Source organism: Salvelinus alpinus, chromosome 23 (genome assembly GCF_045679555.1).
Source record: "Salvelinus alpinus chromosome 23, SLU_Salpinus.1, whole genome shotgun sequence".
NCBI classification, from domain to species: domain Eukaryota; kingdom Metazoa; phylum Chordata; class Actinopteri; order Salmoniformes; family Salmonidae; genus Salvelinus; species Salvelinus alpinus.
The window spans coordinates 9,775,313-9,790,383 of record NC_092108.1 but is presented as its reverse complement, the minus strand read 5'-3'; the positions used below and the strand labels follow the sequence as shown (position 1 = coordinate 9,790,383).

At 42.6% G+C, this 15,071-nt stretch overlaps 1 protein-coding gene across 5 annotated transcripts in view; it reads right to left on the bottom strand.

The window, feature by feature from the left end:
- The window catches only part of LOC139550190 (unconventional myosin-IXb-like), a 97,544-nt gene that overhangs the window by 54,539 nt on the left and 27,934 nt on the right, over window positions 1-15,071 (bottom strand). For all 5 annotated transcript variants that reach the window (XM_071360895.1, XM_071360890.1, XM_071360891.1 and 2 more), the window contains exons 5-9: window positions 14,021-14,120; window positions 9,781-9,881; window positions 5,047-5,170; window positions 4,275-4,364; window positions 1,670-1,786 (exon numbers count right to left, since the gene is read on the bottom strand). In XM_071360895.1, the coding sequence (XP_071216996.1) occupies window positions 1,670-1,786; window positions 4,275-4,364; window positions 5,047-5,170; window positions 9,781-9,881; window positions 14,021-14,120 (532 nt within the window). The remainder of the gene's footprint in view (window positions 1-1,669; window positions 1,787-4,274; window positions 4,365-5,046; window positions 5,171-9,780; window positions 9,882-14,020; window positions 14,121-15,071) is intronic.

Sequence of the window (15,071 nt, the reverse complement as noted above, 5' to 3'; positions counted from 1 at the left end):
GGGTTAGGACAGTGACTGGTTGTCTCTGGGTTAGGACAGTGACGGGTTGTCTCTGGGTTAGGACAGTGACAGGTTGTCTCTGGGTTAGGGTTAGTACAGTGACTGGTTGTCTCTGGGTTAGGACAGTGACGGGTTGTCTCTGGGTTAGGACAGTGACTGGTTGTCTCTGGGTTAGGGTTAGTACAGTGACTGGTTGTCTCTGGGTTAGGACACTGATGGGTTGTCTCTGGGTTAGGACAGTGACAGGTTGTCTCTGGGTTAGGACAGTGACTGGTTGTCTCTGGGTTAGGGTTAGTACAGTGACTGGTTGTCTCTGGGTTAGGACAGTGACAGGTTGTCTCTGGGTTAGGACAGTGACAGGTTGTCTCTGGGTTAGGACAGTGACTGGTTGTCTCTGGGTTAGGACAGTGACAGGTTGTCTCTGGGTTAGGACAGTGACGGGTTGTCTCTGGGTTAGGGTTAGTACAGTGACTGGTTGTCTCTGGGTTAGGACAGTGACTGGTTGTCTCTGGGTTAGGACAGTGACGGGTTGTCTCTGGGTTAGGACAGTGACTGGTTGTCTCTGGGTTAGGGTTAGTACAGTGACTGGTTGTCTCTGGGTTAGGGTTAGTACAGTGACTGGTTGTCTCTGGGTTAGGGTTAGGACAGTGATGGGTTGTCTCTGAGTTAGGACAGTGACTGGTTGTCTCTGGGTTAGGACAGTGACAGGTTGTCTCTGGGTTAGTACAGTGACTGGTTGTCTCTGGGTTAGGACAGTGACTGGTTGTCTCTGGGTTAGGACAGTGACGGGTTGTCTCTGGGTTAGGACAGTGATGGGTTGTCTCTGGGTTAGGACAGTGATGGGTTGTCTCTGGGTTAGGACAGTGACAGGTTGTCTCTGGGTTAGGACAGTGACAGGTTGTATCTGGGTTAGGACAGTGATGGGTTGTCTCTGGGTTAGAGTTAGTACAGTGACGGGTTGTCTCTTGGTTAGGACAGTGACAGGTTGTCTCTGGGTTAGGACAGTGACAGGTTGTCTCTGTGTTAGGACAGTGACGGGTTGTCTCTTGGTTAGTACAGTGACGGGTTGTCTCTGGGTTAGGACAGTGACGGGTTGTCTCTGGGTTAGGACAGTGACGGGTTGTCTCTGTGTTAGGACAGTGACAGGTTGTCTCTGGGTTAGGACAGTGACAGGTTGTCTCTGGGTTAGGACAGTGACAGGTTGTCTCTGGGTTAGGACAGTGACAGGTTGTCTCTGGGTTAGGACAGTGACAGGTATTCTCTGTGTTAGGACAGTGACGGGTTGTCTCTTGGTTAGTACAGTGACGGGTTGTCTCTGGGTTAGGACAGTGACGGGTTGTCTCTGGGTTAGGACAGTGACGGGTTGTCTCTGGGTTAGGACAGTGACGGGTTGTCTCTGTGTTAGGACAGTGACAGGTTGTCTCTGGGTTAGGACAGTGACAGGTTGTCTCTGGGTTAGGACAGTGACAGGTTGTCTCTGGGTTAGGACAGTGACAGGTTGTCTCTGGGTTAGGACAGTGACAGGTTGTCTCTGGGTTAGGACAGTGACAGGTTGTCTCTGTGTTAGGACAGTGACTGGTTGTCTCTGGGTTAGGACAGTGACGGGTTGTCTCTTGGTTAGGACAGTGACAGGTTGTCTCTGGGTTAGTACAGTGACGGGTTGTCTTACAGAGACAGCTTCCTCCATGTCTCGTCTGTTGAGCAGAGCGTGGTTGATGTGCAGGATGATCCAATCAAACAGAGAGCTGTACAGAGACTTGGCCATCGAGTCCCGTGCTGTCACAGCCTAGGAAGGACAACAATAACATAGTTACAGCCTAGGAAGGACAACAACAATATAGTCACAGCCTAGGAAGGACAACAACAATATAGTCACAGCCTAGGAAGGACAACAACAATATAGTCACAGCCTAGGAAGGACAACAACAATATAGTTACAGCCTAGGAAGGACAACAACAATATAGTCACAGCCTAGGAAGGACAACAATAACAGAGTCACAGCATAGGAAGGACAACAACAATATAGTTACAGCCTAGGAAGGACAACAACAATATAGTCACAGCATAGGAAGGACAACAATAACAGAGTCACAGCCTAGGAAGGACAACAACAATATAGTTACAGCCTAGGAAGGACAACAACAATATAGTTACAGCATAGGAAGGACAACAACAATATAGTTAAAGCCTAGGAAGGACAACAACAATATAGTTACAGCATAGGAAGGACAACAACAATATAGTCACAGCCTAGGAAGGACAACAACAATATAGTCACAGCCTAGGAAGGACAACAACAATATAGTTAAAGCCTAGGAAGGACAACAACAATATAGTTACAGCCTAGGAAGGACAACAACAATATAGTTACAGCCTAGGAAGGACAACAACAATATAGTTACAGCCTAGGAAGGACAACAATAACATAGTCACAGCCTAGGAAGGACAACAACAATATAGTTACAGCATAGGAAGGACAACAATAACATAGTCACAGCCTAGGAAGGACAACAACAATATAGTTACAGCCTAGGAAGGACAACAACAATATAGTTACAGCCTAGGAAGGACAACAACAATATAGTTACAGCATAGGAAGGACAACAATAACAGAGTCACAGCATAGGAAGGACAACAACAATATAGTTACAGCCTAGGAAGGACAACAACAATATAGTCACAGCCTAGGAAGGACAACAACAATATAGTTACAGGCTAGGAAGGACAACAACAATATAGTTACAGCCTAGGAAGGACAACAACAATATAGTCACAGCCTAGGAAGGACAACAACAATATAGTTACAGGCTAGGAAGGACAACAACAATATAGTCACAGCCTAGGAAGGACAACAACAATATAGTCACAGCCTAGGAAGGACAACAACAATATAGTTACAGCCTAGGAAGGACAACAACAATATAGTTACAGCCTAGGAAGGACAACAACAATATAGTTACAGCCTAGGAAGGACAACAACAATATAGTTACAGCCTAGGAAGGACAACAATAACATAGTTACAGCCTAGGAAGGACAACAACAATATAGTTACAGGCTAGGAAGGACAACAACAATATAGTTACAGCCTAGGAAGGACAACAACAATATAGTCACAGCCTAGGAAGGACAACAACAATATAGTTACAGCCTAGGAAGGACAACAACAATATAGTTACAGCCTAGGAAGGACAACAACAATATAGTTACAGCCTAGGAAGGACAACAACAATATAGTTACAGCCTAGGAAGGACAACAATAATATAGTTATAGCCTAGGAAGGACAACAACAATATAGTTAAAGCCTAGGAAGGACAACAACAATATAGTTACAGCCTAGGAAGGACAACAATAACATAGTTACAGCCTAGGAAGGACAACAACAATATAGTCACAGCCTAGGAAGGACAACAACAATATAGTTACAGCCTAGGAAGGACAACAACAATATAGTTAAAGCCTAGGAAGGACAACAACAATATAGTTACAGGCTAGGAAGGACAACAACAATATAGTTACAGCCTAGGAAGGACAACAACAATATAGTTACAGCCTAGGAAGGACAACAACAATATAGTTACAGGCTAGGAAGGACAACAACAATATAGTTACAGCCTAGGAAGGACAACAACAATATAGTCACAGCCTAGGAAGGACAACAATAACATAGTTACAGCCTAGGAAGGACAACAACAATATAGTCACAGCCTAGGAAGGAAAACAATAACATAGTTACAGCCTAGGAAGGACAACAACAATATAGTTACAGCCTAGGAAGGACAACAATAACATAGTTACAGCCTAGGAAGGACAACAACAATATAGTCACAGCCTAGGAAGGAAAACAATAACATAGTTACAGCCTAGGAAGGACAACAACAATATAGTCACAGCCTAGGAAGGACAACAACAATATAGTCACAGCCTAGGAAGGAAAACAATAACATAGTTACAGCCTAGGAAGGACAACAATAACATAGTCACAGCCTAGGAAGGACAACAACAATATAGTCACAGCCTAGGAAGGACAACAACAATATAGTCACAGCCTAGGTAGAACAATCAAAACACTTATAGCCTATAGAATAACACCATTAAAAAGGTCTGCCAAGCTAACAAGAGCCACATAAGTCCAAGTTTCTCTGCCCATACATGACCTGAGTATATCCACGCATGACTAAGTCAGTTTGTATAAAAGTCTCTGCTAAATCTTCCGGTGGTAGCTATAGCAACAGATTGGAGTTCCCCCTGTCATGTGATGCTAGAACCCCTACCTCCTCCAGAGTGTAGTGTAGAACTACGATGTTGTTGGCCGTCATTTGTTTCCTCTTAGTCAAAGCCTCCACTAGCAACTCCTGTTTGACCTATAGGAACAGAGCAGACTGTCAGCTGTTTGACCTATAGGAACAGAGCAGACTGTCAGATGTTTGACCTATAGGAACAGAGCAGACTGTCAGCTGTTTGACCTATAGGAACAGAGCAGACTGTCAGCTGTTTGACCTATAGGAACAGAGCAGACTGTCAGCTGTTTGACCTATAGGAACAGAGCTGACTGTCAGCTGTTTGACCTATAGGAACAGAGCAGACTGTCAGCTGTTTGACCTATAGGAACAGAGCTGACTGTCAGCTGTTTGACCTATAGGAACAGAGCAGACTGTCAGCTGTTTGACCTATAGGAACAGAGCAGACTGTCAGCTGTTTGACCTATAGGAACAGAGCAGACTGTCAGCTGTTTGACCTATAGGAACAGAGCATACTGTGTACAGGTGGTCCTTCAGCTTGAACAGGTGATATAATGAAGGTATTGATTGACTGATTGATTGGACAATAAATATATTGATTGACAGATTGATTGCTCTAGCTTGAGCAGACGAGACAAATATATTAATTGATTTATTGAGAATGGTTTATTTTCAAATTCAATAAGGCGCCATTATGTATTATCAATAACAGCTAATGCTGAATTCATTATTTGACCATTTAAAATAGTCATAAATAAACAATACACAAAATCCATCAGCAAAATAACAAGATGTATTGCTCTACCTTCAGCAGGTCAGACAGGGTAGAGAGGACATCTGCTGGCCCCGCCTCCAGCCCCTCGCCGTCTTCTGATTGGCTGTACGTCACGTTGCCCAGGTACAGGATGGCAGAGAGGACAGAGAAGATCCTAAAAATAACACACAGTTAGGTCACTATACACCTGGGCTGTGCAAGACACCTGGGCTGTGCAAGACACCTGGGCTGTGCAAGACACCTGGGCTGTGCAAGACACCTGGGCTGTGCAATACACCTGGGCTGTGCAAAACACCTGGGCTGCACAAGACACCTGGGCTGCGCAAGACACCTGGGCTGTGCAAGACACCTGGGCTGCGCAAGACACCTGGGCTGAGCAAGACACCTGGGCTGAGCAAGACACGTGGGCTGTGCAATACACCTGGGCTGTGCAAGACACCTGGGCTGTGCAAGACACCTGGGCTGTGCAAGACACCTGGGCTGTGCAAGACACCTGGGCTGAGCAAGACACCTGGGCTGCACAAGACACGTGGGCTGTGCAATACACCTGGGCTGTGCAAGACACCTGGGCTGCACAAGACACCTGGGCTGCGCAAGACACCTGGGCTGTGCAATACACCTGGGCTGTGCAAGACACCTGGGCTGCGCAAGACACCTGGGCTGCACAAGACACCTGGGCTGCGCAAGACACCTGGGCTGAGCAATACACCTGGGCTGCACAAGACACCTGGGCTGAGCAAGACACCTGGGACCATATTTACAAAGCATGACAGAGTAGGAACGCTAATCTACGATCTGTTTTGCCTTTTAAATAATAATGATCAGCTCATCCTGCTCTGAAAGGCTTTGTGAATACGTGCCCAGGATTACAGAGCATAGGCTGCACAACAACATACAAGACACAATACCCCTGGATTACTGCTCTCACATGGGTAACCGGGATCCTGAGACTGTCCCGGGAACACTTCACATTTCCTTAAAGAAATGTAAATGACAAGACCTGGGAAATTACATAATTTCCCCCCAAATGTCGCACTAATGCAATTCCACCCCCCCCCCCCCCAAAATGTATACAAATAAACAAAACACATTATGCAAACAGGTAGTCATGGAAATCGTTAGCCTAGCGTATTTACTTCACACACAGTGGCCATAAATTCAAAGCAGAAGCATAATTGACACCGCCGGACTGTACACGCGATGCAAATACAGTAAATAAACCCTACAGGAAACCCCTACAGTATAGCCTATAAAATAACATGTTTTCTCTGAGCTGTCATTGTGACTCTTCAGATGGTCACACATTTGACAGGCCTATATGCACAATTCAATACATAGAGAGATCGGTCACAGACATGAAGGCTGTTAACAATTCAGAAAGTCATGAGGAAAAATTCTATCTTCTCCTGTCATAGAGCCTAGGCTATTTTCCTATCCAGTCCCAATCCCATTGAAAGCCAAAGTCCTGACTTCTGTCTCGCAGGAAAATGCCTAACTTTATTCTGTAATCGCTAAATGCATGTCAAAATGCCGCAATAACATTTCCCCCACTTCTCTGCGCTGTCTCGTACTTCGGTAGAGAAGGTTTGATCAACAAACGGTATGGGTTTATTATTTTATTTTAAACAGAGTTGGTCCCTGTTAAGATACTTTGATATTTAAACTATTTCCTCTCTTCATCTCCCCGTTATTCATGAGCTGATCTGCTGTCTGTATAATCTTCAACTAGATGTTGCAAAATAGGAGATATTCTGTCATTTGTTGAAGGAGGTTATCTGGCAAGCTAAGTTACTTTGGTCATTTAACTATTGTTTGACTGCTGTTACAAAGTTTGTATGATTCGCCAATGCTATACTCTGGGTGCGTTCTGTGCGCCCCCTGTGTCGAGATAATTAATTCTGCGCATTTCAGCAGCAGGCTGAGGAACATAATAACAAGGCAAAAAAAAATTGGGAAAGGCCTTTCCCAAAATTCACAACAATGTCATTGAGAGATAGTTACTCTGTCATTACTAAATGTCAGTTTAATTTTCTCTGAACTCTTCAGATGGTGGAGCAGCCAAGCCGACAAGGAGGCGCAGTACCCCTCTTATTTGGAGAGAACCCTGGCATAGTGATCATTTCTTTGTTTTAAACACTTTAAAAAGGGCACTTACGATTTTTGGGGGGTATTTCCAAGGACGCTCTGTATAATTATGAATTATTCCGTGTATTGAAACGTGGTAGATTTTCGGGATAATATGAATCCCTACTGGGTAGTGGTATAGGTTACTAAATCATCCTAATTTCTAGGGTACCATACATACAGGACATTCATTCACGTAAAACATAATGGTTTACGAGTCTTATGAATTTCCCGTCTGGGTGAGGATCAAAGAGGGGGGGAGTGGCCCGGTCCTATGACTTTAATGACCGGTCGTAAACTCTCTCTCTGCACTGCAGTATGGAGAAGTCAAAAAGTCCTTTGTGTGTAGAGAGAGAGAGACTCTGCCCCAAAACTTTCAAACGGTGGATATTGAAACAATATTTCTAACGTAAATGATGTGAGAAATGGTTGGTGGGGATCCAAACAATAATCATGTAAAATCAGTTGTTGTTTTGTGATATCATTAAGGACGGTATAACTAAAGAACAGTAACTCCACAAATGTATACGTCCCAGTTATCAGATTTACATCTAAATGTTGTGGAACTGATATGATTAAATATGAAACTATTTGTGAGAAGATTAAATGTGATTTTAGCCTTCTAAATTAGATAATTGTTTTTCAAGTCAGTAACGACGCCCACTTGAACACAAACATTGTGGCAACGTGATGGAACTGCCCTCCAAAGAAAGGGCATAAAAGGACTGCTAATGACATTTTCATTAGACCAAAACATGCCGGGTCTCTGCCGGTGTGTAGAGTGGTTCTAGCTATACCCTGAATAAACAACCATAGAAACCAGAAAACGTGCAGCGGTGGCTACACGTTGAAATGGTTGCAATTTAAATATAGACCAGTACATTTCCGGGTTGCTACTGGTGTGTAAAATGGTTTAAAACTGCTAGACCAGTATAGGTGCAGCGTGAGTTGAATATGTGACAAACGGTCTAAAACTACTAGACCCACTGAAACTCGACGAGTGAAGAAGACTAGACTAAGACACCTCCTGCAGCCCTGCATGTTAAGTAGTCTAGAACTTTGACCAAAGACACCAGGAAGATCTTTTCAAACAACCTTTGGAACATCTGATATATCCATTCTAACGAACACTTGCCTGAACAAAGAAAGCCTACTTCTACAACTGAGGACCTTGTGACCTCTGGTGGACAACCAGAGACTTACACAATCAGAGACTTCTGTCGAACTACTCTCCACAGACGGACCGGGCGATTTCAACAGAGAGATGACAAAGACATACACGCGTAAATATATATATATATATATATATATATATATACATTGCAATTCTTTTTGAATTAGCGGTCGTTCATATGTAAAGTATTCATATTCCCATGAGCATAGCCTCCACATGTATGTACAATAAGTTGACTCTGTCTCTCCCTCTCCTTACATGCCCCTCCCTTTTCATTGTGTACCAAACCATCATATCGGGTTAGTCCACTAGGGACTTTTCATTGCATTATGTTAGTAATCAACGTATAATCTATCCTGAGTGTGTGTTTATGTATTTCTGTGTGATTATTTAGTTAGTTAGTAAATAAATAATTAATCCAATGTGTATCGCTGAATCATCATTTAGACTAGGGTGCAGATTTGAAGTCAACAACGTTCAGAATGAGATACGAGGTAATAATAATTAATGGATAACTAATAGGATAACGATATATTCAGAGTTAATTCGGAAAATGGTAACTTATTAAAACAAACTTTTTCCGTGGTGCCCCAAGATTGCTAATGAGTTAATTGTTACATGATTCATTTAATCTCGTAATAATTAAAAACAAAAGTTAATTGATTTGATAAAATAGCAGTCATCACATTAATGGTAGTCACGTCACGAGCTAGAATATACTTACATTGAGATACACCTCTAACAGGTGAGTAACTGGTTATACTAGAGATACACCTCTAACAGGTGAGTAACTGAGTTATACTAGAGATACATCTCTAACAGGTGAGTAACTGGGTTCTACTAGAGATACACCTCTAACAGGTGAGTAACTGGGTTATACTAGAGATACACCTCTAACAGGTGAGTAACTGGGTTATACTAGAGATACACCTCTAACAGGTGAGTAACTGGGTTATACTAGAGATACACCTCTAACAGGTGAGTAACTAGTTATACTAGAGATACACCTCTAACAGGTGAGTAACTGGGTTATACTAGAGATACACCTCTAACAGGTGAGTGACTGAGTTATACTGGTTCTCTTTCCCACACATGCCAGGCTCTGAGGTCAACATCAGATTCGCGCTACTGTAATGCTCCCTGCATTTCCCCCTACTACGTCTGACCAGCTCTAACCTGCTGCGGTTAATGGGAGAGAGGAGGAATTACTGGAGAGTTGTGTGCTGTTACAGGCATACTGTTTTAGTTCCATGAGCCACGAGGTCTGACACCAACTCGTCAGGAAAAAGATCAGATCAAGGCTGACATGGAGCATGGTACAGGAGATGTTAAGAAGAGAGGGTAAGGTGTCTGAGCTATGATAAATTGTTTTTTAGGGATCTTTCGCTCTCTTCTGTCGTTCTCTCTCTGTCCACCTCTTCATCTCCATCTCCCTCGATCTGTAACCCTACAGTACCCATACGTACTGTTTCTTGGTGGGGACCAGGAATCCCACCATCTCCATGGCCTGATGAAGCCTCTTGAACTCACACCTGAGGTCCTCAGCGTCATCTAAATTAAAGTCCTCCTGCAAAGAGATACAGAGCAAGAGAGAGAAAGAGAGAGTGTGTGAGTGAGAGAAAGAGAGAGAGAGAGAGAGAGAGAGAGAGAGAGAGAGGAGAGTGTGTGTGAGTGAGAGAGTGTCTGTGACTGACAGTGTACCTGTTGAAGGTATGTGTTGTTTTCAAGCTCAGTGTATGTGTGTGTCAGGGTTTCTATTGGCGTGCATAACCCATTAGGACAGGGGTTCCCAAACTGTTTTAGTCCACGACCCCATTTTGATATCTGAAAATTCTCATGTGAAAAAAAGTATGTATTTACAGCCGATGTTTCCTTGTTTTATTTGGGGCTATGGCAGTCAATTGAAAAACATTTTCACATAACATTGTATATATATTTATACTCCGGACTTCGACAATGCTCGTCCTAATATTTCTATATTTCTTAATTCCATTGTTTTACTTTTAGATGTGTGTATTGTTGTGAATTGTTAGATACTACACCACTGTTGGAGCTAGGAACACAAGCTTTTGCTACACCCGCAATAACATCTGCTAAATATGTGTACGGGACCAATAACATCTGCTAAATATGTGTATGCGACCAATAAAATTAGATTTGATTGTATAACAGTATTTCTGATTGTCTTTTCAACTCACCATCACATACTTTTAATGTGGGGCTGTGACAAATTAGACTGACATAATGCCTCGTTCAAAACAACTGGTGAATCCGAAATCGGAAATCTAATTTAAGACAACTGGGGGAAAAACAAGCTCCGGCTGGGAAAAATGATTTTGAATGGAATTCCAAGTTAGGAACTTTGGCCTCTTTCTAAAGCTCAGACTTTCCCACCTGAAGATCCCTGACATCATGATTTCACCTTGTTTTTTCCCCGAGCTCTCAGTTGTCTTGAAAGCACGATTTTCTCACCCCCACTAATGAGATGGGTGTGTTTGATGCATGTCATGTCGGAGCTTCTCAAAATCAGGGGGCGTGGTCAACAGTGCGCACCTCATCTCTGCCTAGTTAAATTTAAAAATATATATCTATCGTCACTTCACTTCCAACCTGGATGGATATTTGGTTTTAATGCAGACGAGAGCACTTCTGAATCCAGCTTCACACAGACATGAGCTGGCGAAGGTGACCATGAGTTTTACTGCTCTGAGGGAGACTTGAGTCAGGAACCAAAACTCTTCCGTAGTGACCCGTGAATGCATTGTCTTCCGTAGTGACCCGTGAATGCATTGTCTTCCGTAGTGACCCGTGAATGCATTGTCTTCCGTAGTGACCCGTGAATGCATTGTCTTCCGTAGTGACCCGTGAATGCATTGTCTTCCGTAGTGACCCGTGAATGCATTGTCTTCCGTAGTGACCCGTGAATGCATTGTCTTCCGTCATGACCCGTGAATGCATTGTCTTCCGTCGTGACCCGTGAATGCATTGTCTTCCGTCGTGACCCGTGAATGCATTGTCTTCCGTAGTGACCCGTGAATGCATTGTCTTCCGTAGTGACCCGTGAATGCATTGTCTTCCGTAGTGACCCGTGAATGCATTGTCTTCCGTAGTGACCCGTGAATGCATTGTCTGCAGCATTCAGTCACCGCTCGATAGGCCGTACTTGAATGTTGCGCTTGAATCATTCCGATTCAAGCGCAACGATCAAGTTCTGCCGCCACGATTTAAGGGCAACTCTGGTTGAATTTTATCTTTCAGATTTCAATCATTTTCATTTAGATTTTTAAGGTTAACCACATTACAATGATTGTCATATCAGCCGACCCCACAAGTGGTCACAACCCCTAGTTTGGGAACCGCTGCATTAGATCCTCCACCAACGCTGTTCAGAATGACAGAAATCACATTTAGATTATGGTAATGCATCTTAACAGAACATGTAACTCATGTAATGAAGCAGTCAATAAAAAGTCCTTTTCAAACATTTGTCAAAATGCAATTGATGGAAAAACACCATTCTAAACAGCACGCCTGACAGCGGTTCCATATGTGACAGAGATGAAAATCTCTGTTAGTAACTTAGAAAGAATCTAAAGACGCATCAACTACTTTGGGTTGGTAATATGAGTAGGATTGTGCCTTTGTCTTCTGGACAACAAAATAAAGTTGATATGAAAACCGATATAACAGGAGAGAAATGTCATAGCGGTGGGTCCAATAGGGAAGTAAATGTGAGATTTTTTTGGGCCAAAATTATATAATTTCTCCTGCCTATACATAAATAAAAACAAATATTAAAAATAGTTCACCAGAAAGCATGACTTAGCCACAGAGGAACCGAGGATCATGAGCTATCCTGAGCTTACTTTACTTGGCTCATCGCGCTCTAGCGACTCCTTGTGGCGGGCCGGGCGCCTGCAGGTTGACCTCGGTCGTCAGTTGAACGATGTTTCCGGGTTAAGCCGGCGGATGTTAAGAAGCGCGGTTTGGCGGGTCATATTTCGGAGGACGCATGACTCGACCTTCACCTCCCGAGCCCGTTGGGGAGTTGCAGCCATGAGATACGATCGAAATTGTGGAGAAAAAACAACTATAGTTCCTCACAGTAAGCTATTTGAAAAATCTTTCCAACAATCTCCCCTCGATAATCACCTATCCTCAGTGTGAAAGAGAAATGGAAGTTATGTGCCTACTGCGTCATTGGCCTATAGGATGAGTTCCACTCGCTCATTTCTTTCAGTGGTGGAAAAAGTACAAAATTGAGTAAGAGACCTTAAGAGAAAAGTAAAATACCTAAAGTAAAAGTGAACGTCACCCAGTAAAATACTACAAAAGTAAAAGTATAAATCATTTCAAAATTCCTTATATTAAGCAAACCAGGCGGTACCATTTTCTTCTTAATTTTTTTTTTTTAAACGGATAGCCAGGGGCGCACTCCAACAGTCAGACATCATTTACGAACGAAGCATGTGTTTAGTGAGTCCACCAGATCAGAGGCACTAGGGATGACCAGTGATGTTCTCTTGATAAATAAGACAATTTTCCTATCCTGCTAAGCATTCAAAATGTGACACATACTTTTGGGTGTCAGGGAAAATGTATGGAGTAAAAAGAACAATTTCCTTTAGGAATGTAGTGAAGTAAAAGTAAAGTACAGTTAGCACCAAAAAACTACTTAAGTAGTACTTTCAAGTATTTTTACACCACTGATTTCTTTAGCCGCCAATGGATCACGGTGTATCAACGTGTCCATATGGCAGAGGCTGGAGATCTCGCATTAGCTTTTAGATTTTTATCATTTTAATTCAGATTTTTATGACTAAACCACATGCCAATGATTTTGAGAAACCAAAAAAAAAAAAGATTTAAAAAAAAATGAAACTGTTCCACGAAAACGTGCACATGAAAATCATAACTGGCACGCAGATTTGGTAGAAATTAAATAAATTGTAAGCTTTCCCCAAACTTGAAACTGACGCGCCACATATGAAGTCTTTATAACTGCCTCCAGGCTTCCATGGTGGGATTTTGCCAATAGGCTACTTTGAAGCAAGACACCTCATAATACGAAATAAAACAACCAGGTTTCAAACAAATAGGTATGTTTTAAAAATACTTCCTGTTATCTGCACTTGAATTGTGAATGGGAGGTGCGCTTCAATTACCAGTTGAGAAATAAAAATAGTAGCTCTTTTTAAAAATTGTGTAGCAAAACTGTTTTTAACGCGTGATCGCATTTAGAATTGTTGCGTAATGAATGGGCTTCTAAAAGCATGTTTTACTCCAGCAGCAACCAGCTGAGGAACATTAGGAGAAATCCCTACTTAAAATAATATCTGTGTACTGTGTGTGTGATTGTTGTGTTGGACAAATATTAAGATACATGTTGCCTAACAAAAATAAACACATGCCAATTTATTTACACGATATTATCCAAATTAACCTAAAGACCGATTACAATGGGATGTTTTTCACCTGGTCATTTTGGCCGGCAACAGTAACAGTTTTATTTATCGGCGTTTCATTTTTTTAAATTTTAAATCGGCCAAAAGCTGGCAAATCCCCGGTGTGTGTGTGTGTACCTGTTGTAGGTATGTGTAGTCTTCAGGCTCAGTGTGTGTCTGTCTGTACGTGTTATAGTCTTCAGGCTCAGTGTGTGTCTGTCTGTGTGTGTGTGTGTGTATGTGTCTGTGTGTGTGTGTGTACCTGTTGTAGGTATGCGTAGTCTTCAGGATGCAGCAGACTGAACTCTCTCTGCTCCTCCTTGGACGCCCCCACCAGCAGGTAGTAGAACACGTGGTAGTTCCTAAAGGTCAAGGGTCAGAGGTCAAACTGTACTGTAGAGAGGACCAGGTGAAAACTACAGGCCCCAGTTATAGACTCCTAGTCAGGTAATGTAGTCAGGAACAACTTAGGGTTCCTGTCGTAGACTGTTAATCATTAGTGTCTAGATCAGTAAATCAGTAATAACTAACTGGTTGAAATGGGAGTGATTGATTACTTGTCAACTACTTACACCAGCATTTACAAACCCTTTATAAAGCATACCTTAATGTAGTTAAGGTTAAATGTTACCTACATTTTTATTTTACATTATTTTTTTATTTTTTTATTCAGCATGCGAGTAATTCTGTCTAGACTAATATTTGTTCAGCTGCTGTTAAATGGGATCTGTACAACAGTGCTATTATTTCTACCTTCTACCGGATGGTTTGAATTTAAGTCTACTTGGCTTTCTTATTAAGTGAAGCTTCACACCAGGTTTAACTTGAAATAAAGAGAGTTAATAGTATAACCAAATCCCCTATTTAGGCACTGCAGTCACAGGAGCGCATGCTGTGTGTTCGGCATTAACCCCACAGCCTGTTAAAGTGACGTGTTCAGAGAATAGCAGATACTAACACTATGACAAATGAAAAGCTCCTGTACAAAATTCATGGTCTGAGATTTTGAGTCAAAACGGGAAATTTCCTGAAATTCCAGTTCATAAGAAACTGAGTCGTCCTGGATGTGCTAGTTCCAGAGTCGTCCTGGACGTGCTAGTTCCTGAGTCGTCCTGGATGTGCTAGTTCCTGAGTCGTCCTGGACGTGCTAGTTCCTGAGTCGTCCTGGACGTGCTAGTTCTAGAGCCGTCCTGGACGTGCTAGTTCCTGAGTCGTCCTGGACGTGCTAGTTCCTGAGTCGTCCTGGGCGTGCTAGTTTCTGAGTCGTCCTGGACGTGCTAGTTTTAGAGTCGTCCTGGACGTGCTAGTTTTAG